The sequence below is a fragment of the Etheostoma spectabile genome, chromosome 6 (assembly GCF_008692095.1).
Source record: "Etheostoma spectabile isolate EspeVRDwgs_2016 chromosome 6, UIUC_Espe_1.0, whole genome shotgun sequence".
NCBI classification, from domain to species: Eukaryota; Metazoa; Chordata; class Actinopteri; order Perciformes; family Percidae; genus Etheostoma; species Etheostoma spectabile.
Window position 1 is genome coordinate 5,859,513 of NC_045738.1, and position 22,818 is coordinate 5,882,330.

At 40.6% G+C, this 22,818-nt stretch overlaps 1 protein-coding gene across 7 annotated transcripts in view; it reads right to left on the reverse strand.

Annotated features, from left to right (window-relative positions):
• ptprub (protein tyrosine phosphatase receptor type Ub) overlaps positions 1-22,818 on the reverse strand; it is a 163,458-nt gene that overhangs the window by 55,203 nt on the left and 85,437 nt on the right. For all 7 annotated transcript variants that reach the window (XM_032518295.1, XM_032518299.1, XM_032518298.1 and 4 more), the window contains exons 3-7: positions 21,623-21,894; positions 11,255-11,336; positions 8,745-8,860; positions 5,398-5,572; positions 641-934 (exon numbers count right to left, since the gene is read on the reverse strand). In XM_032518295.1, the coding sequence (XP_032374186.1) occupies positions 641-934; positions 5,398-5,572; positions 8,745-8,860; positions 11,255-11,336; positions 21,623-21,894 (939 nt within the window). The remainder of the gene's footprint in view (positions 1-640; positions 935-5,397; positions 5,573-8,744; positions 8,861-11,254; positions 11,337-21,622; positions 21,895-22,818) is intronic.

The following is a 22,818-nucleotide window of genomic DNA, read 5'->3' on the forward strand; positions in this document are numbered from 1 at the left end:
CTCTCTCTCTCTCTCTCTCTCTCTCTCCGTGGTGTCAAAAATCAAGCTGTTCCACTTAGCGCTCCCCCTAGAGGTCTAGAGAACTTCCGTTCAATCTGTATAATAATAATAATAATAATAATAATAATAATAATCTGGATGTAGCGTTTTTTTGTTGCATTTGTTTTCGGGGTTTGTTTATGTAGCACATTTATGTATTTGGTTGTGTTGTGTGTATTTGCACACATTTGCTGAATGCTGCACATGTGTTCTCAAATTAAAAAAAATACTGAATTTGTTTTCTTAATTTGCTTGTGTTTTGTCTATTTCCATGTGTTTTCTGAAGTTGCAGGGCGTTTGCCCCTGTCTGCCACTATACAGACGGATAAGATTTTATACACAATTCTGTTTATTTGATTCTTTGTTTATTTGAAAAATGTTAATGTTAAATTACTTTAACCTCATTGGGGCTAAAAACCCTTGAAATTAAACAACCCGAGTTGAAAATCACTCTATAGCCACAGTGTTCACGCATGCCATAACTTGTCATAAAGGATCTCAGGTGAATGCTTTATTTTAAGGGGTTAAAGCCAAAAAGGTTAGGAACAACTGTATTAGGCGATCACACCCTGTCCAGTTGCACAGTGTGTTAGAAGCTCACCTGCACACTTAGTCCTGCTCACAAGAGGCGGTCCAGGCGGCCCGGTTCCTCCCTCTCCTGGCCGAGTCAGCAGCACACTGATGTGGTACTCTGTGTCTGGGTCCAGGTGCCACAGCTTATAGGTGACCATGTTGACTCCATGCACCTCTGACCACGGAGACTGGCTGGCGCGGTACTCAATCTCCTTCCTGATAATGGGGCCATCTCCCAGGATAGAGTTGGTGTTGAGCTGGATGATTAGGTAAGTGGAGCCGGCGCGCAGCAGCTGGGGCGGTGCAATGGGGGATGGAGGTACTGTCGGAGGAAATGAAAAGCGGTGTTTTTTTCTTTTTCCTGTTCAAACACAGATTTGTGTTGGTAAAAGCATTTGTTGCTGGGCCCACAGCACTGCTGCACAGTCTAGGGAGGTAAAGTTTTGTTTGTCATTATTATCCGTTTAATGCAAACATATTTCTCACCATTGTAAAGCCCACTGAGTCACAAATGAGTCCCTAGAGACTACAGGATGTGTGCAGGTCAAACTGTGTTCAAATACCAGATTAGTCGTACCTATTAACAAGGCATTCAGAGTTTGGCACACATTTTAGCAAAGTAGTGAGTGATAAAACAGCTGTGCATGCAGCACATTTAATGTGTATGATCTTTGTAGCTGAAAGATTGAGTGCTGTACATCTTTTTTTACTGTGAGTGTTTTGTCCTTACAGCTGGTAACCATGATGAAAGAGGAGACTGCATCACTGTCAGTAAAGATTGCCAAACCAAGGATTAATTCCAGAGCCCACCGGTCAAATGTCACTTACAAGCAGATCCAAGCCACTGAACAATTACACGGGCAACAGTGTAAGAGAGAGAAGGGAATGCAAAAAAAATGAGGACAAAGCATAAGAAAAGATCAGAGTTATATCTGTGGCTGTGACTAATCACTCATTCCTGCAGAGGCGCCTCTATCTTTTATGGCCCCCTTTCTTTGAGCTTTCAACATTACCAGCACCTCACCTCCAATCTGCACTGCTTCCCTTTGCTTTGACTTAGCCTGTAGCAGCTCATCGTTGGGCTGTCAAAGACTGCATCCATAATGAAAGGCCACATTTAGGCCTTAGGACAAGCAGCCAATGGGGCTACAATTTAAACAACTCACTCATGTCTTTCAAGTTCTTTTAAGTTCACAGCTCTAGTTTTAATTTTTACACTACATTATTGTCTTTTTCATTGATTCCATCTGTATACAGAGAAATGCTTAAACTAAACATCTTCCTGTTTAATTAGAAATTTATATGCACTGACATGTATGTATTACCAATATAAATCCCTGAAAACACATCTTCAAATGCGCTCAGGATCAAAATATAATATGGGGCAACACCAAAAGCCGGGGAGAAAGAAATAAAGATGAAAATGTTTTATTACCTATGTGGACATGCTGCTGTCTCTATGGGGCAAAAAGAGAGCTTCATCATGCTTCCTGCATGCAATCTAGGTAATTAAGGTGATAATTAGGCTAATTTTAGCCGGGCAGTTGGGGGAAAGGAATTAAGGAAAGTCTTGTTAAGGACTCGGCCTCAGCTCCTATGAAATAGACCACACGGTTACAGGCAGTTGATCTGAACACGACTCCCAGCCGGCCATCCCATCTACTCGTAGCGCGGAATGAGCGGTGCCAAAATTAACGTCTTTGTCCTAAGTACAAAAAAAACAAGGAAAAACCAATAACGCCTATTTTCGGAGAATGTGAGCATATTAAATGTGATTTCATAGCGTTCTATGAATCCTCATTTACTGGCAGCTGCATGGTGAGAGAGTTTAGTAAAATGTTGGCAACAGACCATTGCTTTCTATAACACACCGTTGCCATGCATGGCAGAGTGTTGCCATGGACACAGTTCTTTTCACTCTGGAGGACAGATATATCAATCCGCTAGAAGAAGTCCGTATAATTTATCAGCTGTAGAAAAAAGTGAGAAAACGTTGATCAACTTCTGTCCACCAATTCAAGCAATGACAGCAGATCTGGTGAGCGCCTATTACTACATCTTTATATTTGGTTTATGATCGCTACGTTTGCTTACATTGCAACATGTTTAGGCTCCCATTTACCTTGTCTTACTTCACTGTCAATGGAAATGTTTAGTTTAATGTGAATTAGAGCAGCCGATAGCCCGCTAGGTCACGTTTCAGCTACTGTTGTGTCAATTCAAGCAGTGATTAATATAGCAGCTGGGTAATTTGTCCACCTAGCTGTAGCTAGCGCACAGCCTATAAGAGGGATAGAATGCGTCCCCGGACCAAAGGCTTTTACCAGACATGTATTCACTGCAGAAGGGGGAGATACCGTGGTGTTGAGTGATCTTGCTGCATTGCTGCGTTCCAGACACAGTTTTTATCCCGTTACGAGTTCCCGGTACGAGTTACGAGTTCAAGTCACGACTCACGACTTGGTATCGTTCTAGGCAAAGTCACCACAAACCCTTCTAGCTAGCATTAGCTAAAGGCTACCTAACATTGATGTTAGTTACTGATAGCTAGCTGATACTGGCAATTTCTAGTCGGCGACATATTTTGGGCTTCATTTTATAAACAAAACCTGTAGTAGTACACAATCGTATGTGTATTGTTTCGATTACAATGTGTGTAATTACTTTACGTTGCTTATGTATACTATTTCTCACTGCATCTCTACAGCATCAACAGGGGTCGCCATTGTTGTTTATGTGTGAAAGGTCAAAACTGTAACTGGTAGTACAACTATCGTGTACAAGTTCACGAGTAGTAAGTTACAGGTTTGACTGCCGTTCCAGGGCACTTTCACGGGTAGAAAGTTACATGGGTTGGCTGTTATGCAGTATTAGAGATGAAACAAAATTTTATTTTGCGGAAGCAATACAATCGTATTTAAATCAATAATATCCTTTTTAAATCAATATTTTGCATCAAATTCTTGATTTGTAAGTAGACATGTAATAAGTGGGATAATGTAGAGAGAGGCGGTTGTTACAGTAGGGTGACCAGACGTCCCCGGTTTCCGGGGACAGTCCCCGATTTTGGCTACCTGTCCCGGGCTGGATCTGTCCCCGGAAATGTCCCCGGTTTTTTCAGTGTGACTGAAAGACCCAAAATTGGAATGAAAGAAAGAAAAAACTAACAAAACGTAGCTGATAATTGCACACCCAACACACGCAGGCTCCAGGCAGCCAGAGCCCGCGGTGCTCAGAGACGTTTTAGAAGCCATATTTTACGATGCTAAAATCACTGATTATTTACATGGAGTCTGGTGGGTTTAGCGAACGCAATTTCGCTAACTTTTATGTTTTAAAAAGGATCTTAATCTTTAACAGAAAGGTCGACCTCCTTAGAAATCCTTTCCATAATGTTGTCACACACTTAGAATATTAATCTGAGTCTGTTAACTGCAAAACAAGCACTTTTATGAACGTAAATACAAGCTGGACAATTATCATATTAACTTACATTGCAGCGATCTCGTTTAATACTGCATCACTGTCAAAGGAAATTATGTCCTCAGGAGTTTTTGTTGTATCTGATTGTCAATGAGCTGTTGCAGAAACAAGCCTTGAGCAGTAAAGCAAAAGCTGTCAGTTCAGTAGCCTAAACATTACAACATTATGAAATATTGAGACGTTCTATCTTGAAATATTAAGACTTTCTATCTTGAAATATTAGGACTTTCTATCTTGAAATATTAGGACTTTTTATCTTGAAATATTAAGACTTTTTATCTTGAAGTATGAAAGTGGCAATTCCGTCCTAATTATGCGTTTAAACAAAAGTTTGACTCGGATACATACACAAAAAAGACCTTAGGCTGCATTTTGGTGAGAGATACGCTTTAAGGGATCAACAAACATCCAATAGCTGTTGAGACATTTTTACAAACAACCACAAATGTCAACCGGCTAGTAGCATTAGAGGAAAGTCAAGGGATCCTATGCGGACCATGCATGTCTGTACAAAATTTAATGGCAATCTTTCTGACAGTTATTGAGATTTTTAAGTCTGAACCAAAGTGATGGGCAGACCAAAAAATTGAGAAACAGACCAACCTTAGATCGGTTATTTAAAAAGTGTAATATCAGCAGGAGCATACAGTAGAGGACAAGTAGATTGGGAATCTTTATTTACCCTTCTTATCCTCCCTTTGCTGAGGGCTGGAGTTTGTTATGCCATCAAACCATCCCACAGCCATGTCATTACTATGCTGTCAAAGCGGTGTCAGACTGTGGGGTTGGAGTGAGTAATGAGAGTGAGGTCACCATCTGTGGTACATGATATGACAGGGGCTACAGGAGTCCAAGTCAAGTGAACAGCTCTTTGACAGCGAGCTGAAGAGCTGAGAACGGCAGCCCATTTGACAACTGCAGCTCAGAAAACAACACATGTCAGGGAGATTGCATTTGCCATCCAAAGAGCCTTCATGTGTGTCGAGCACCGTGCAATTTGGGTTTTGAGAGTTTTATGGAAATTAGTTTGAAAAAGGTGTCTGTGATTAACACAACCATGCACAACGGATGTCCTACGGGTAATTTGAAATGTGTTCACACTAGTGGCTATTACTGTGTTATGATCAATTTAATGTTTAATTCTCCTTTGAATCACAAGCAGTAATCTAGTGTGACCAAGAAGAACAGGAAATCTTGTTATGATAAAAACCGCAGGAAGACTGATGGTTCAGATTAAAGAAACTAAAGGGGGGGAGGATGACCAAAAAGAGAACAATAAGAGACGAAAGAGAGAGTGTTTACCTTTGACGACAAGTTCAGCAAAGTTTGAGACCCCCGAGCCCCTGGGTGACTGAGTGACACAGCGGTAAAGGTCTTGATCAGTTCGCTGGATGGTGTCCAGCTGGAAGGACACCACAAAGCGCCGGTGACTCAAGTGCTTGACTGACGCAGTTGTTAAAATGTCCCCATTGTGTCTCTGAAAAGCAGGAATTGACAGGGTCAGAGAAAAGACATATGGGTCATCATGCCCCGCTTCCCAGTCAAGCTCCCAAACCCTGGATGCTACACTTTCCATGATGCAACTCAATATATACTCGCCTCCCTATCTGGGAAATGACCACATTTTAACAGAGATGTAAAACCTGCTTGCTTAAACCTCCTAGAGTAATGGAAGAGTGCTTGTATGATATGGACCTAGCTAGAACAAGTAAGTGTGTCATGTCATGGCGAATATCTCTCTGTAGACAGTTGAATTGTATTGATCCAAAGCGCAACTGTATGTTTTTTCTTTTCCTTCTTTCCATTACTTTTTCCTCATTTTTTTCATTCCTTCATTGTTTTTATACTGCACCTACAGGATATATATAGTATATAATAGCTATATTAATGTTATTTAAAGATTTTTTTATTTTTTATTCAAAAAAACAGCCAGATCAACCCCCTTGTTTACATACACACTCACAAACACTCATTACCTATTAACTAATTCCTGTTAACTAGACCTTGTATGCCGTTATTGCTCAGTGAATTCCTGGGACACTACGCTAATAATGCAATAAAACACACTTAGATTATTTCTATCTGTGTCAGTTCTTATTAAAGCTGTGTGATTAAAAACGAGGATTGTCCAATTGTGTTTAATTTGATTAGAATAGCAGGACCATCTCTCTGATTTAATCCCGCAATATGACAATCAGACATCCTTTAATTAAAACAAATGAAATGTTGTTAAAATAATAGTGATTATGGGGGTATTATGTGCCATGAGTGTTGTCTCTTAATGGAGCCCATCTACAACCTTAGTTGTCCTCGGTGTGCAATGTTATTGGACCAAAACATCAAACTGCTCTGCAGTTAGAATTGGTAGACAGATGGGCTTTGATGCATTAAGGTTTAATCAGTTAAGTAAACAGGCTATCTGATGAATAACAGCATGCAGACTCTATGTTTTGGTATGAATAAATAAAAGAAACTGTAGCTATGGCTGAGACAACGGCTGGTGTTGGCATAAAGCAGAAACAACACAAACAAAAGTGAGGTAGAAAGTGGGGAAAAAAGAGGGAAAATGGTGATAGAAAAAAGGGAAAAAAATAGTGGGCTTCAAATGAATGTTGTATGATACACCTTGCTGTTTCACCGTGAGAGGCATTTCTCACATTGTTCCACACCATTAAAACCACTAGCATCCGTCAACTCCACGCAGCCTCAACAAAACCCATTGAATCTGACATTTGTTTCTCGTGTTTTCAGGCCATTCTCGTTGTGTGAAATGGTGGACAGGAATTTTGATACTTATCCTTTTGATCTGCTAGTTATTACAGAATCCAAAGCATGTGAGCATGCTGGGATTAACAAGGAGAGCTCTGGGTTATGCTAGGCCATCTTGGCTTCTGTAGTGCTTCTAATTTGGGCCTTCAAAAACCACACAAACCTCGGGCCGAGCCTTAGCAAACAAACACATAAACATGCTAATTAGGGTTAAGCGGGCAATTAATCTTGTAACCGCGAGGAATGAAAAAAAATCTCAACCATAAACTCCTGCATCCTCCTTGTATCTTCACCTAACCTGTGGATTACAGAAAGGAGGCAGGGGAAATCAAATAAGACAACATCCCTTTATGTTTTGTAAACAATCTGACTGTAGCTAATTGGCGAGGGAACGACAAAACGATCTGTTAATCTGGCACCCGTGCGCAGCCAAGACTGTGATGCAGCTGGTACAGCAGAAAAAATGAACACAAAGGGGCACAACAACAGAAAACAACAGTGATCCAAGGTCAAGTTCAGAAAACAGCTCAGACAGACATGTGTGACAGAAGGACGGTGAAGAGGACAGTAAAAGACAGAGGACAGATTGGGAAGGAGCATTCCAGTGGCCTGGAGATCTCATTACAGCAGGCGCCTGTGTGGTTATGCCAGCTAATTACCCAAAGCATTTGTCTTCATCCTTGTGTTGTGACCAAATGGCTTGTTTGATAAAGTGTTCAGAGAGGTGGCAATGAGGACGCTTCAATTACATCACACGCCTCCCAGTTTCAAACAAAACAGTAGGTTTTCCTAGGGTCAACCATGATTAACAGTCACTGTAGTGGGTGGTAAGATGTTGGCAAAAGCTGTGAATGTGTGGCTGCGCAGCAATTGCAGCATGAGATGGAAAAATTGGAGCCCTACAGCACAATGACGTTTGGTCCTTTAATCAGGTCTGCATAAAGAGGAGGATTTTAAGAGCAAAAAGTTATTCCCACCAGAGGTAAGGACTGTGTATGGCCCGTCCGACCTTCACAGAGCAAGCCATTCTCGATGAGAAGACAGATATCTAACAGCAAATAATTTGAATAAATATAGGCAGCAGAGGAGAAAGCAGAGAACACTATGATCCTGTAATGTGTAACTTTGCAAAGGCAGTGAAGTGAAGAGGCTTTTTAGGCACAAGCACATCTCAGAAACATGATGATTCAATAACACAGAAAACCATGTTGCAATGGTTATTTAAGGTAACACGCTCCAGTTTAAAATTCCATTTTGTATGCAGATAGTTTGGCTACTTGCTGCGATTTACCAACTACCCGTAATCAAACAGCTACAAAGAGACACAAAGAACCAAAACAACTACAAAGAGACACAAAATGACCACAGACACAAAACAACTACAAAGAGATGCATGAGGACAAAAAAGACACACAATATTACTACAGGGAAATGAAAAAACAACTGCAAACGACTACAATAAAATACAAAGGGACTGCAAAGAGATGCAAAAAAACTCCAAGGATACACAAAATTACCACAAAGAGTCGCAAACAGACTACAAAGAGACACAAAACAACCACAAAGACATACAAAACAACCACAAAGACATACAAAACAACAACAAAAACACTCTAAACAACTACAAAGGTAACACAAAAACAAGAAGAAGACACCAAACAACCACAAAGACACTGTTGTTTGGTGTCTCTTTCAGTCAGGGTGCACTGCTGCTTTGTAGCAGGGGCGAGGGGTCTTTTACATGTCTGTGCTCAGGGGCCCACGTCTCACTATCTGTCACTATCTGACAAGTACAAACCTAGTTTTCCCTTTGTAGTGTTGACTGCGTTGGAGGTAGAAACACAACAAACTACTATAAACGCCAACATTAAACCACTGACCTCCAGCAGGAACTTCTCAGCCTCGGAAGCTCTTCCAGCAGCAACGCACTGGAAAGTAGCATTTTGGCCAGCATTGACCTCCTCATCTCCTAGCCTGGAGAAGTGCGGTGCCTTATCTAAAGAGGCAAACAGAGAGAGAAGCACAGTGAGATCAAAAGACTACATTACCTTATAGATATTCACAATGTCAGTCAGCTACACAAGATACAATTTTTTCAAGAATTCTTTTTCTTTTTTTTTCTTCAAATGCATAAACATCACAAACATGCACCAAAAAGGAAAAAAGCAGCAACAGATTTTCTCAGTTGAAAGTTTGAAGCAGCACTAAACTGACTACTGACTTTCTATAGATATTTTGTAAACCATTCACTGTACATTCACTGTGCTTGGATTGTGTTGATGGTTATCAGAATGCCTTTATCCTTTAACTTGTTGGGTATTTCTTTGATTGAATAAACACAAAAAAAGAAAAACTAAGTTTCTATTTATTATCAACTGTCAATGTGTGTTGACAGTGGAGGATAGAAGATGTTGCATACTTGTTTTCCACAGATTCTCCATAGCCAATCAGAACCTTGTGTACTGTATGACCCTCAATAATGAAATAAAATTTAAGATTAGAATAAAAACAAGTCTTAAAATATAAGACAATGTGTATTAGTGTTTAAATATGTGTTTACAGGGTCGCTCAGTATCTATTACCATGTAACTTGCAAACAAACAACAAAATCAGAGGCAATATAAGTCAATCTGCAGAAGAAAAGCCACAGAGTAAGCATCGTCCCACCACATTTAGACTAATAATGTTGCAGCTTGCCATGCAAACTGCAAATGAGTCCGTGTGAGAGTAGCCCTCTCACCCAACTTCGTGGTTAACAATAGTGCAGTGAGAGCCAGACCCCTGGAGAGCCTACATCACTGGGTAAACACCGGCAGCGCTGCCTGGCAACTCTGAAAAACGGGGTAGGACAAGTTGGAATGTCACTCTGGATGATTGACAGGAAGAGACGGCAAAGCAGCAGTGAAGCTGAAGCATCGGGGAGAAGCAAATGTTTGGGTCTCACACATCTCCTGCTTGGTTTTGCACCACACTGTTTTCCTATCTAGCAGAGAGGGGGCAATTTGTTGATCTTGTTTGTGTACAGTAAGTGGTAAAGGGAGCGTGCTCACATCTGTACACCACAGGTGGCCATGTTTCCTTTGGGTGACTCTACCTCCTAATGTTAATTTATAATTCATGCCTGAGAGCAAACATAAACAAACACCGAAATGAGCGTGAATGGGGGGAAAACAGACCCTACTGCGGTGTTCTACAGCTGAATGTGTCAGATTTTATCCTCATTACTCTTTAGCATGATAAGTATTTAATTGAAGTCCAACACTGGTTTTAGACTCTGCTTTATCCAGAAATCCACAAAGGAACTTGTTGAGTTTTTATTTTTTTTATTTAATTGGATTTTTTCTTTACTACGTGACATTTTCCTTCGGGTTTTCACTCATGAGTCAGTCGCTGCCATGTAATGCAGGCTGGCCATGTGCCACATAATAAGGCATGCTCAGGTCTTGATGAGTCTTAATTATTTAATGGCCACAGTGGGAGCATTCAGAAGATGCCATCTGCTGTCTCCGGGAGAAACAGGGTGACTGACTGGGTGGTACGCATACAGCAGGGGTACGAACCAATCTGGTGCTTGTTTAATAAAATCACTGGTGGCATCCTCTGTGACATGACATCCCTGAAAAGTCTCCCAACGCTATTGTGATACCAGCAAGGGATATATAAATATTAACAGGGAGATAACGCTGAATCCCTCTGAAAGTTATCAACCTGTGTGTCAGTTATATATGTCACTTAAAAGCAGCGTGGACCATGGGTGTTCCATGTGCTATGAGCCCTCGTGTTCAGCAGTGGGCTGTACACAGAGTGTGACACTAAGAGACTTTGTCCAGGTGTTAAGCTCAGGGGACTTGAATATGTGAATATGTTTTACACAAGTCCCTCAAGGGCTGACAACACACTGAACCGCTACCCTCACTGAAACAAAAAAGTGCTAGCTGCAGTTAAAAAAAAACCCTCCCTGAACATTCGCATAAAGATTTAAAAATGTAGTGCTTGATGGGAAAAAAACCTCTTTGTGCACAGTGACTTATGGCAAACGCTACACCACACTTCCAGTCAGACCAGAGAACATCAAAGTGCAGAAGTCTTTAGAGAGATAATTTGAGATAATTTTTCACTGTTTAACAAATACTTTTGGCTGTTGGAATGGCGGTTTTGGCATTTGAGTGTCACAATGTTTTAATAGCACTGCTGTTGGCACAGGACACCTCAGGAAAACCTGCAGTAGGAATATGAAAGGTTGATCAGCTATTACTCTTCCCCTCATCCTATTTAGATTTCATGCTGATTTGAAATACAGGTTTCTCCCAAAACCACTAAACCTTTTTTTTTTCCCCTCCTGCACCTTCTGTACCGGTAATTGCAATTCATTGTCAGAAGTGGCACTTACAGCAGGGGTAGTTGAGCACCATGATGTCATCTATGGCAATATAGCCTCGCCGCTCTCTGGAAACTGTCGCCTCAATCAGCACCTAGAAAAGTGAAGAGAACATGAATACGTGATGAACAGATTTATTTCATAACTAGAACTGCTAAAGCGTACACTTTTGTCTAACCTAATGGTCTCAAAGCTGAAGAGTACGAGCAATTTTCTAAAGAACACTGAAGGCTGTGTGAATTCAATTACTCTTGTCATCTTGACAGATGCATTGATTACACACACACCCATCACCACACGGTTGCATATCTGCTGACCCAAAACAAAATGAGAGACAATGAGAGAAATAAAAAAAGACAGAAGAATAAAAATAAAGAGACAGATAAGTTTAGCCTCAGTCCGCAGGGCCAAGAAACATAATAGCTTTATCAGGAAGCACACAATGTGTCGCCTGAGTCATGAGCTCTATTCTACATTCAGGGCGCAGTCTGCTATAAAGCCAAACAACAGATAATACAGCTTGCACAGGGCCACAAGACTCAGGGGAGAAAAAAAACTCCATACTGGCCTTCGGAACAATAAGCTGGATGAGCAGCCGGCTCTCATGAAACCTAATCAATATCAAATCACCATCCTCAGTAATAGTGAGAGAGTTATGAGCCACAGGGGTGATGTTTGTTTTCACAGCACCAAGGACAGTCTTCCATCCACAGGTTTGATCGAAGGCCAACTTTGAGTTATTGTTTCTCATAATCCTCTGACCAAATGATTACAACATGGTTTCTATCACTGGGTCTTGATTTTTACTGAAGCCGCCACACACACACGCAGCAACCATACCTAAACTATGTTATATCCTCCTAGCATGTGTGTCGGCTGTCTGTGTTTACACGCTAGCATAGCTGTAAAGGGTTAGGCAAGATTGGACATAATTCTTCTCAAAGTCAGATCAAGTTATAGTAGCTTCACCAGGGACTTTCTTTTGTGTTTTTGTTCACTTCACAAACAATACAGGTTTCTATGAACATGAAGACATGAAGACGTTAGACGAGACAGTAGTTTGACAAAAATCAATCTTAGGCTCCAACCAGCTTGCTCAAAGATTTTAACGGCATCTCAGGGTCTACCTCAGCAAATGGAATTCATATTTTTATTTTTTTATTTTTCACTGAGGAAAATCTTGAGATGTGGTCAAAAGCTCAGGAAAAAAATAAAACATGGACCTTGGGCTAAAAAGCATTCTCACATGCATCGATCACATAACTAAATTACATCAAGACAGATTAGAGTGCCTTCTTACATTTTCTGCATTGTATAAAGACAAAACTGGGTTATTGAAAATGTTCTACTGTATATTGGTGGCAATAACAGTACTTCAGTGTCAGTGTCAATACAAAAACAAGACTTTTTTCTTTGAAAATGAAGCTCAAACTACAACAACAAAAATCTAAACACTAAACCCTCATTTGTATATCAACTACTCACCTTGTGTTACCTTGAGTTCTGGTAGAAAATTGTGTTTTCCTTGCATGCCTCCACAGTAAACAAAGAATTTATTAAGAAACACATTCAATTCAGAATTCAAGGTAACATAGGGTGAGTAATTAATAATACTTAATAATTTAATAATCAATACAAATGATCACTTTAACAGCTAAGTATTACTTTAGGGTCTTTCTCAGCATACTCTATCCACTGAGGAAAACTGAAAGATGTGGTTAAAAGCTCATGAAAAAGCTTAAAAGTGGACCTTGAGGTACCATTCTTTGTCAGGAAATGTTTTTGATTAGCCTGGATGCCAGCCGAACTTAGCCACCCCCCACAACATTTGAGGTCGGGGCGGACTGGACTTGAGCCGTTGTGAAGCAACTATGCTTGAACCAGAGCTGTTTGGACCAATCAAATTGTCATGGTGGGCTTTATACAATGATGGACAGATGATCAGTAATGTGATCAACCACGTCACCAAAGAGCGCTCAGGTTGAATTTGTTTATAACAAAGACGGCTGCCATTGGAGAGTTGAGATGTGTAGATTCCGCCATTGTGTCTGTTATAGAAGATATCGACTGCACATTCATTTTAAAAAAGGAACGGAGAACCGCAATCAAGGCATTTGTCAATGTTTTTGCTGTCCTACCAACGGAATTCGGTTCAACATAAGTTCGACATAAGCCACATACCCCGTTGCTCTGATGATGAATTGAGTGGTTCGGTTGAAACACGTCCCATAACCACAGCCCAATGGAGCAGTATTAGACTCATGTGGAATATGAAAAGGATTTTTTACCAAACCTTTTTTTTCCACAAAGTAAGTCAAACTTTTCAAATGCATCATCATGTTATGAAATGACATCAACACAATTTAGAGTACCTTCCAAACAATGGTACTGACCTGTATGACAGTATCAGTATCACATGCCAACTTTAAAGACATATTTTCGGCAACAAGTATCAAAGTTTGATACCAGGACCAATAAGACACCCAGATTATCTTCACCACAACAAAGTGCTTGTGTTTGCACACCACTTTTAAAAGTCAAAACATCTCAGCCTTCCACAGTCAGCAGGAATGAGACAGCCCACCTCTCTAGACACGGAAAGGAGAGAAAGACATCTGATTACAGCAACAATTGGTGTGACAACAACCCTGACCATGCACAACACTTAAAGGCACCTGCACGGGCATGATGGGATGTGAGGAGATTGGGGTCAGCTAATGGACTCCTGACAGAATGAGAGGCAGAGAGCCAGGCGTGCACAGAGAAGAAAGAGGAGACTAGAAAGTTGACAGAAGGAGAGGTGAGATGAAAAGCAGGAGGAAAGGTCCCGGCTGCTGGGACTCAGTGTAGGATAGTGACCCTGCTCTGCGAATAGATGGCTGCACTCCTCCGGCTCAGGGAGGGACACTCAGGCTAATCTCCTTCTGCCAGAGTCCATTTTCCTGTTTGTTCCCAGACACCGCTGGAACCTGAGCTGGAAGAAGCCACCGGCTTTAAGAAGGGATATTACCATTTCCTGTTTTCATCATTTCCACTTTCCCCCCCTATTTCAAGTGGTCTATTTTCTTTAAAAGCCTCTTCTCTCATTTCATTCTTTCTATTTTTAAATTTTTCATTGTCTTTCAGTATCCATCTTTTTCTCTTTCCTCTTATTGTATAGCAGATGAATGTACAATATTTACAGCATTTAGGGCTTAATATCCTGCGATATGTTGACCCGAATTAGCTGTGCACACGGCATCATGTCATTAGACTAACGTTGAAATTAGCCAGAAACCCTGACTAGGCGTAATGGTATACAAGGAAGTAAAACGTGTCTTGAAAGTCTAATTGAAGGTGTTATTACTCTCTGCTGAGCTAAAACACTCAATAAGATACTGATTACTGGTAAATCGTCAGTCTTCTTAGCCATTAGGATAGCAGGTTATTAGGAAGGAGACATTCTGTGCATTTGTTTCAATAAACAACCTTCCCAGATTTTTATTGAAAGGCACTTTCCCAATGAAACTTTCTATTTGCGTCTACTTTATTCTAATGAATGGCTACTTTATTTCCAAAAGATATAAAAAATGCAGGAACCATCTTATGAGGGGAAAAAAACAAAAAGTGTGACACGCAGTGATTTATGACTGATATAAAATGCACATTAGGAGAACATATTACATTACCCTGCAATATTGGCTTTTAGAAGCAATTGTTATGTATACAAATCCTGAGATGATTTATCTGGCCTGATAAACCAACTTCTAACTTTTCCACTCCAGTCAGGAGACATCATTAGACACAGAAGGCTTTCACTCACCATTAGACACAGTCATAGATAAATAACTCCTTAAATATTCACAGACAAAAGGTCACATGCTGAAGTAAATCTGTTCAGGTGGAACATGCCTAAGGATCGTCTGTGTCTGCGAATATGTATTAAATCTTAGGAATCTTAATTTGCTCTCCACAGTATTTCACAAAAGCCTTTTCGATAGTCATAGGCTCAGCAGTCTGCAGTGGGGAAAACAGGAGATATTGTCAGCCAAAGCTGAGACATGCTGATTCTCATTTGCAAGTCTTTGATGTGCCTACTTCTTTTAAAAAATGAGTCTAATAAGTAAACAAGATGGCTTCATGGGAAACATTATAAAGTGAGCTAGTCTGGTTTAAGAGACATGCTAGATGTGTACAGAACGTGGCAATCAAATATGTGCATTTACAATGTTTCTTTGTCTTTAAGATGTTCTAAATGTTGGGAAATATGCATACAATATCATAATCGTGATGAGTAGATTGATACCAATCTCATGTATTGCGTTCAGTTCAGAGCTGGTAGCCTAGCCTAGCTTAGCATAAAGACTAGGTGCAGGCCAAATCATAACATAAAGATTAAGTAAACAAACTGAGTAAAAGCACCACTAATTAACACGGTATATCTCCTTTATCCAAACTACATTGCTTAGCAACCTTACAGTAACGACAAGACTCCAGGCAGTCACTGCGCCTCGCCCCCGTAATACCTGAACTTGTCCTTTATACACTTAGTTTTTTTGTACAGATTAAACAAACAACATACAAATAAATTATTTTGTGTATTGTTATGAGGGGTTATGTGCTGGACTATTTCTTGGCAGGGCGCAACAATTTTCTGAAGGCTTTTTGTCACTGTGTAGTAGTCCATATCCTCGACGTTCCACTTCCGGGATTGCTCCGTTGCCAACGGAATTCTGCCGGATTTCACTCATTTAGGTCAGATATCTGTTACCTCCGGCTTTCTTTGTGTTGGCATTCTAAACTCCGGTGGATTTATGATGACTATGGTTAACTGCCCATCAGATCTCTGCAGGGCAAATCCAGACAGCTAGCTAGAATATCTGTCCAATCTGAGTTTTCTGTTGTTTTCTGTTGACTAAAATAACCTTTGAAGGTACACGGTCCACCAAAACAAGCCCATGATGATTATGATTGGTTTTAAGAAATGTCAATAAACCAGAGCATGTTTTTCTCCCATTCCAGAATGCTGTGTGGACTCGCCAGACCCTCCTCCGCAGCGCCACCGTGGAGGAAGGTCTGGCAAAGCGAGACTACTGTGTGATTACCAGGCAGTGGTTTTTGCATGTAGCAATGTGCATTTGACACGACATGTGAGTATTGTATAAAGAAAATAAAACCCAATCCTTCAAGCAACCAAACTTACAACACATAGGATGTAGTGAAAAAGGGGATAAATAATATGCACAATATCAACATGAGATAAGATAAGCCGTTATTGATCCCCAGAGCCGGAAAAAGTAATGCAAAACAGAAGAAAAGCATGTCTGAAAAAGATTCTGACATTTGGAAGGAGACAGAGTAAAGAGACGAAAGTGAAAGATGGTAAAGAGTGGAGGGTGACATGTCTCCTGCTGTAGTTGGCAGTCTTGGAGGGCTGGATAACATCTTTAATATTTGATAACAAGGTTCTCCAGGTATTGCAAACACTTCTACCAATAAGAGGCAGAGAGCGAAATATGGCACTGCACACCAGACACATGACATCTTAAGTCAAGACATCTCAAGGTGATCTTGCTTCCTTAGATTTTTACCCCCAAAAATCCACTTAACTCCAAATCCTAGTTTCACAACTATGCTAGGAGGAAATGATGCCTGTGTAATGCTTGTCAACGCTGATATAGTTTTATTATAAAGGGGAAGAGAAGAGGAAGAAGATCAAGGGGATTTTGCATTTCAGATATTAATCCTCTTAGTTTTGGTGATTACTAGATAATAGCTTTGACTGTTTTTATTTACATTCCACAATGACAATTTCAAGACATAAACAGCGACCGTGTGTGTGTGTGTGCTGTAAACAAGGTATTTCATTACACCTTAAATGGTGAAATGAGCAACCTTGAGCGTAATCTCACATCTGTTTCTGTGCAGTGCATAAGGCTAAACTGACAATTGTATCCCTGTGCTGTAGGCAAAGAACTGGGAGCTCTAATATGACCTGAAATCTAATAAAACGGAAAAATCTGTGGATTTGAAAACCGTCTCTAAAATTATGTGTGGTCTCCTGGGATTTATTTTTGCTCGGAGAGAATGATAAAAAGTGCCTATTCTCCCCCTCAGCTTCAAAAGAGTGCTTTGCTAGTTTAATGACAGGGTAAATATGTCTGCCTATCACTTAAAATCCAAAGTGATCACATTAGACTTGCTACGGAGCTGATATAACCCACACTCTTTAGTATTTAAAGTCAGACAGGCTGCAGCTAACGTGCTTTAAAACTAAAAGTCTCAGGGTGAATTTTAAGAGACATGTGTTGAAGCAAACCAGGCTGTAACAGATTCCCCTTGCTCTCCTTTATATGGTATGTTTTCACTGCGCTGTCCGCTTGATAGCTAGCATTAAGATGCTATTAAAGAAAACATTCAGCCTTACAGCTCCACATTTACCCTTTTCTGTTTTGTCTGTGTAACAGAGAGCAGTGATGTGTTTCGAGCCGAGACCCTGTGTCATTCCACAGTGATGAGCTTTTTGACTGCAAAGGGATTAGCAATGTAAGCTGTGGTATATGGGACGTTCAGGGGGCAGTTTGTTTTTCTTTCTATGTACTGAGAAGCAAGCTCGCCTGAGTGACAGTAAAAAGTGAAATGAGAGAGGAAGCAAAGAGGAAAAGCTTTGATTCCATACAATTAGATACATTTTGTCTAATGGTGCCAAAACATGGTGACCAAATCCACAATATTTATAAATTTAATCAAATACATTTGAACACTGTGTTCTCCCACACATTAGACAAAAGCGAGGCCATTAGCTTTTTAGGTTGTTCTATTAAAAGGCTGTACTGTGAATACTAATTTAAGTGCTAGGCCCATCTCCTTCTTCTGGACTGTTTGTCCTGTCTTCTACTCCTCCTCTTAAGCCCATTATAAACCTCCTTCCCCTAACTGGAGCCTCACATCGGAGGCCGCATCACAATTCTGACTCACCTATGAGCCATCACTGTCTACTGGGATGCTAACAGGACTAGTTAGACAAGAAAGTAAACAACTCCACTAGGGGAAGATGAAGGGAGCATGAGGCGAAAAGAACTCCTAAGTACACAGGCAAATTCAATAGCACTCAACAGAAAAAGAGAAGGAAGGGTAAAACTTGTTATTATTATTTTAATGACGTGTCTGTCCTGATGTGATGATCGGGCAGAAAAGGGGTTAGGCAGTCTGTTTTATAACAGAGATATCACAGCTCAGCTCTCACGGCATCCATCAGCAGCAAAACGCTCCTTTAGCAACAACACTTGTCAGTTTTCAGCTAACTCACTGTTAAACATTCATCACAAAAGCAACAGCTATTTAATACATTTAATAAGGGCATTGTAAAAGTAATGATTCACGCTGAAATGCCATACAAAGAAAATAATCCGACAGTGGGGACCTCATTATTTGTTGCAAAATTGAGCTAATGAATAGCTTCACTGGCAGGCCTGTTTCCGCAGGGCCAAGCTCAAAACAAGGTGTGGTCAGGCGGTAGCAGAGATTAGTAGAGCTCGCAGTTCTCTTGTCTACTGATTTGTAGCTACTGAGATGACTCCTAAAAATACAGTATGTAAAGAGCCAGGGTCTGTAGCCTCAGCTCCAAAAGTATCTATAACTTAATAGGTTTTTCCCATATATTTCAAAAGGTATTTCTAAAAAGCTAGGGGACCCTTTGTCTTACTGTCTATGTTATCATCTTAAGTATACTAGTGCAGTACCCATTCAAAATGTGCCTGTTTGGGATAGGCTGATTGCTTGGCCTGTAGTATTGGTGCTTGGAGTTTTCTCCAGAACTATTGTAGCCCCAAATTACTTACAGAAGGACTTCCCACTGTATAGCCTACTACTGATTTGCTGTGTACTTCTACTTTAGAGGAAAACATTGTACTACTACATTTACCTGACAGAGAATGTTGCCAAATTAGGTTATAATAACCAAATATCACAATTAAAATGTGGAGTAATCACACATTTGCCTCATGGACTCATGGCTGTGCGCCATGCGCCACCCATCTGGCCCATTATGAAAGCCAATCAGCAAAAATCAGCGGACAGAGGAGCCTACAGAGACGGACTCACAGAAACAGCGTCAGCCAGCTCCAGAATGTAAGTGTGTGCATGTGCGTAGAGAGAGTGAGGGGGGGAATAAAGAGTTTTGTTTAGCTACATTTAAGTGTTGTTTTTTCTGGCGTTGATATATGTTGGTATCTCCTCAATCAGCCTTTAATGACGGCGGTGCTGTCTTGTCGCGTCATTCTTATTGTACTTTAACTCCTTAGCAGAGGTGTTCATTTGAACACAGGCTTAGGGCTTGATGGTTAAAGTTGAACTATGGAATTGATTTGTGTTATAAGTTATCAGCCCACTTAAACAACCACACCCAGGGTGAGCCTGAGGAAGACTGCAGTCCGAGATAGTCTCACATTGCTAGACCTACAGTGTGTCTCAAGCGCCGCGGAGGAAGTTGTAAGATTAGGTTATGTTGTCAGTTTGAATTAAATTTACAACTCACAGCAACTTAATATGATATTGTGTCTGGCTGTTGTTTGATATCTAGTGTCAACAAAATGGCTTTTTATTGAGTTCCCTCTCAGCAAAATGCGGAAAGCAAAATTTTAACAAGAAAAAAAGAGGAATATTTTGTCGGCATGAATTTCAATATTTTGGAAAATACACTTCTTCACTTTCACGCAGAGATTTAGAAGAGTAGATAAATACCACTCTCATGTACACTAGATATGAAGTGAGAGCAAGAAGGTGATTATCTTAGCTGAGTTTAGCATAAGGACTGGAAATAGTGGAAAACAGCCTGGCTCTGTCCAAAGGTTAAAAAAAAACACCTACCACCACCTCTAAGTTCACAAATTAACACCTTGTATCTAGTTTGTTGAAATGTTTAATTCGTACAAAAACAGCTGCCTGGCAACCACACAGTGACGACCAGACTCAGAGAATTTACTGCGCCCAACCAAGAAATAGTAACGGAGTATGTGACGTATGTTGAACCTCTGCCGAATCCCGTAGGAAGGACGGAAAAAACATCTTTCCAAACGACAAATGCCTTGATTGGCGCCCTGACAATTTGATTGGTCCGAACAGCTCTGGTTCGACCATAGTTGCTCCACAACGGATCAAGTGCAGACCGAACTTCCTGACCTCAAATTTTGTTTGCGGGGCTAAGTTTGGCTGGAAAATAGTAATAGGAAGTAGTCCAGCACAAACTCTCTGTGACTATACTACAGTTTTTGTAAGGATTAAACAAATTCAATTTAATGTGTTATTAGGGTTTTCTAGCACTGGCTTCGTAATTGGGCATGTAGCTATAAGAGTGATATCAATCTTCTCAACTAACTTTCAGCAAGAAACCAAATAAGCAAATTTACCAAAATGTCTTACTTTTCCTTTAACAACAAATCCCATGAGGCATTGATAGTGTATCACTGGCTCAGGCTCATGGGATGCTGTATCTTTTTGAATGAAACAAGATACTCTCAACTTTACCTTGGTCAACATGCCAAGGTGTTCAAATGTTATTATTCAGAAGAGTATCAGATACCTATCCCCCTTAAAATATTATTTCTCTCTAGCAATAATAATGCTTGTTAAACCGTACTGCATGCCCTTGTGCAGCAGCGGAACCTTCTCTGTGTAAGTGTTTCTGTATGTTTGTCTGTCATGTTGATCAAATAGCCTACATCTAGCCCTCTGTTTGTAAAAAGGACTATGTTTTACATAGTGAAGGTCAGATCTTGTAGAGCCAAATATAATTTAATTAAGTCGACGGTACTGACAGCTCTTGATAAAATGCACACTAGTCAACTTAATTGCTTTTTGACAGCTCCGCAGAGTTTGCAGAAAAAATAAATTGGATTAAGGGATGGATATCCCTACTGCTCACCTGATTGTGCCATCTACAGACCACAGCACATCAGACACCAACAGTAGATTCCAGTCAAAGTCATTTCTACTATAAGTAGGCAATGACGTGCCATGCAAATGGTTGGACTCGGCTGAATACGCAGTACACAGGCCTCAGTGAATGAAATCTCTACCAGGCATACCCACAGGAGACCTAGTTAGGGTCCTCAAGCACTAACGTTGGCTGCATTCACAAGGGATCAACGCTAATTAAATTGCAAATGCAAGTAATTAACACCAGATTCACCTCGAGGCTAAAATGAGTGCTGATCAACAGAGCCTTACCGCGTACCATTTTTCAGCGGAACAAGACGTCGTTCCACGGGTCTTAATCACAAAAATGAAACCTCTGACTGTACTCGTTGTGAGAGGAGCATCTCGTTTCATTAACACATAATAGATTGAAGACACATTAGTCACACCCTCACATGTTAGAGCTGAGAGTGACAGAGTTTGTACCTGGTATTCATTAGGCCAGAAGGTGCTGACAGCCAGCTCAACCTGGTGCCACTGCTTGGCGTGAGACCCCGACGTGTTCCATGCTGGGCTGCCGAGCGGACCCCCGTTGACTCGCACATATGCCCGTAGGGCCCCCGGACTGTGACCATCGCGACTGTACAGGAAGTAGCTGAACTGGACACAGTGTGTGTCATTTTCACTCAGTGTCTGCAGCAGCAGCTGAGCACGATGACCCACGGCATGCTGGGAGGAGTTCACCAACATATAGGATCCTGGAAGGAGCAGAAGAGATGCATCAGTTATCCAAATGTATGGGTCATTGCACCAGTCTATCACTTTAACCATCTGTTAACATTTTTATCAATGTTGCCATTTTCAATGTTCTGAAAGATTTAAATCTCAGGACGAAGCCAATGTATTTATTTGAACTTGGAGGTATCAGCTATGCCAAAAAACAAATATAATATTTGGTTTATACCCTCTGCACCAGGTGTCATATGTGCATCAGAAAGAGACGTCATCCACAAATTGTGGCGGTAAAGCATGCATTTTGAAAAGTCAACAAACATCTAAAATGCCTGCGGTGTCATTTTAAATTGGAAATTGGAAGCAGCACAGCTTCTGCTGACTTCTTTTGAGTCAGTGATTTTTTTAAGATATATTGTCTTAAATCAAAATAAATTTGTTTATTGTGTCATTTTCCTTAGAACTCTGATGTATTATGTAAGATTTACATATCGGAAAGGGACAGGAGATACACAATTTACAGTACATTGATTATTAAGTTAATCAGTTCGTTATTAAGTTACATAAATTGTAAAAAGAATCAATTTATGTAAGACATAAAAATTATTATGATAAAGGCAGTGAAAAAAGCAGACTCGCATGTACCAAGGCAAAAATGTCACAAAGGAACAAATCCGCTTGTAACCTACTCGCAGGGGGAATCCACAAGATGGGAAAATTAAAGTATTCTCATATCGTTATGTGTGGGCAGTTGATAACAGAAAGAAATGTGCCCAGTTGAATCAAAAGACCCAATCGGTGCTGGCTGAGGCACTCGTGAATACTGGAGAGAGACAGAGTACAAGTGAGACATGGAAGAAAAAGCAGACAGATTGAGTGAAAGAAAAAACGATTGCAGTCTTCCCTCTGCAAGGTGACGCCGAGATAGGAAACGAGATTCACAAACCCCC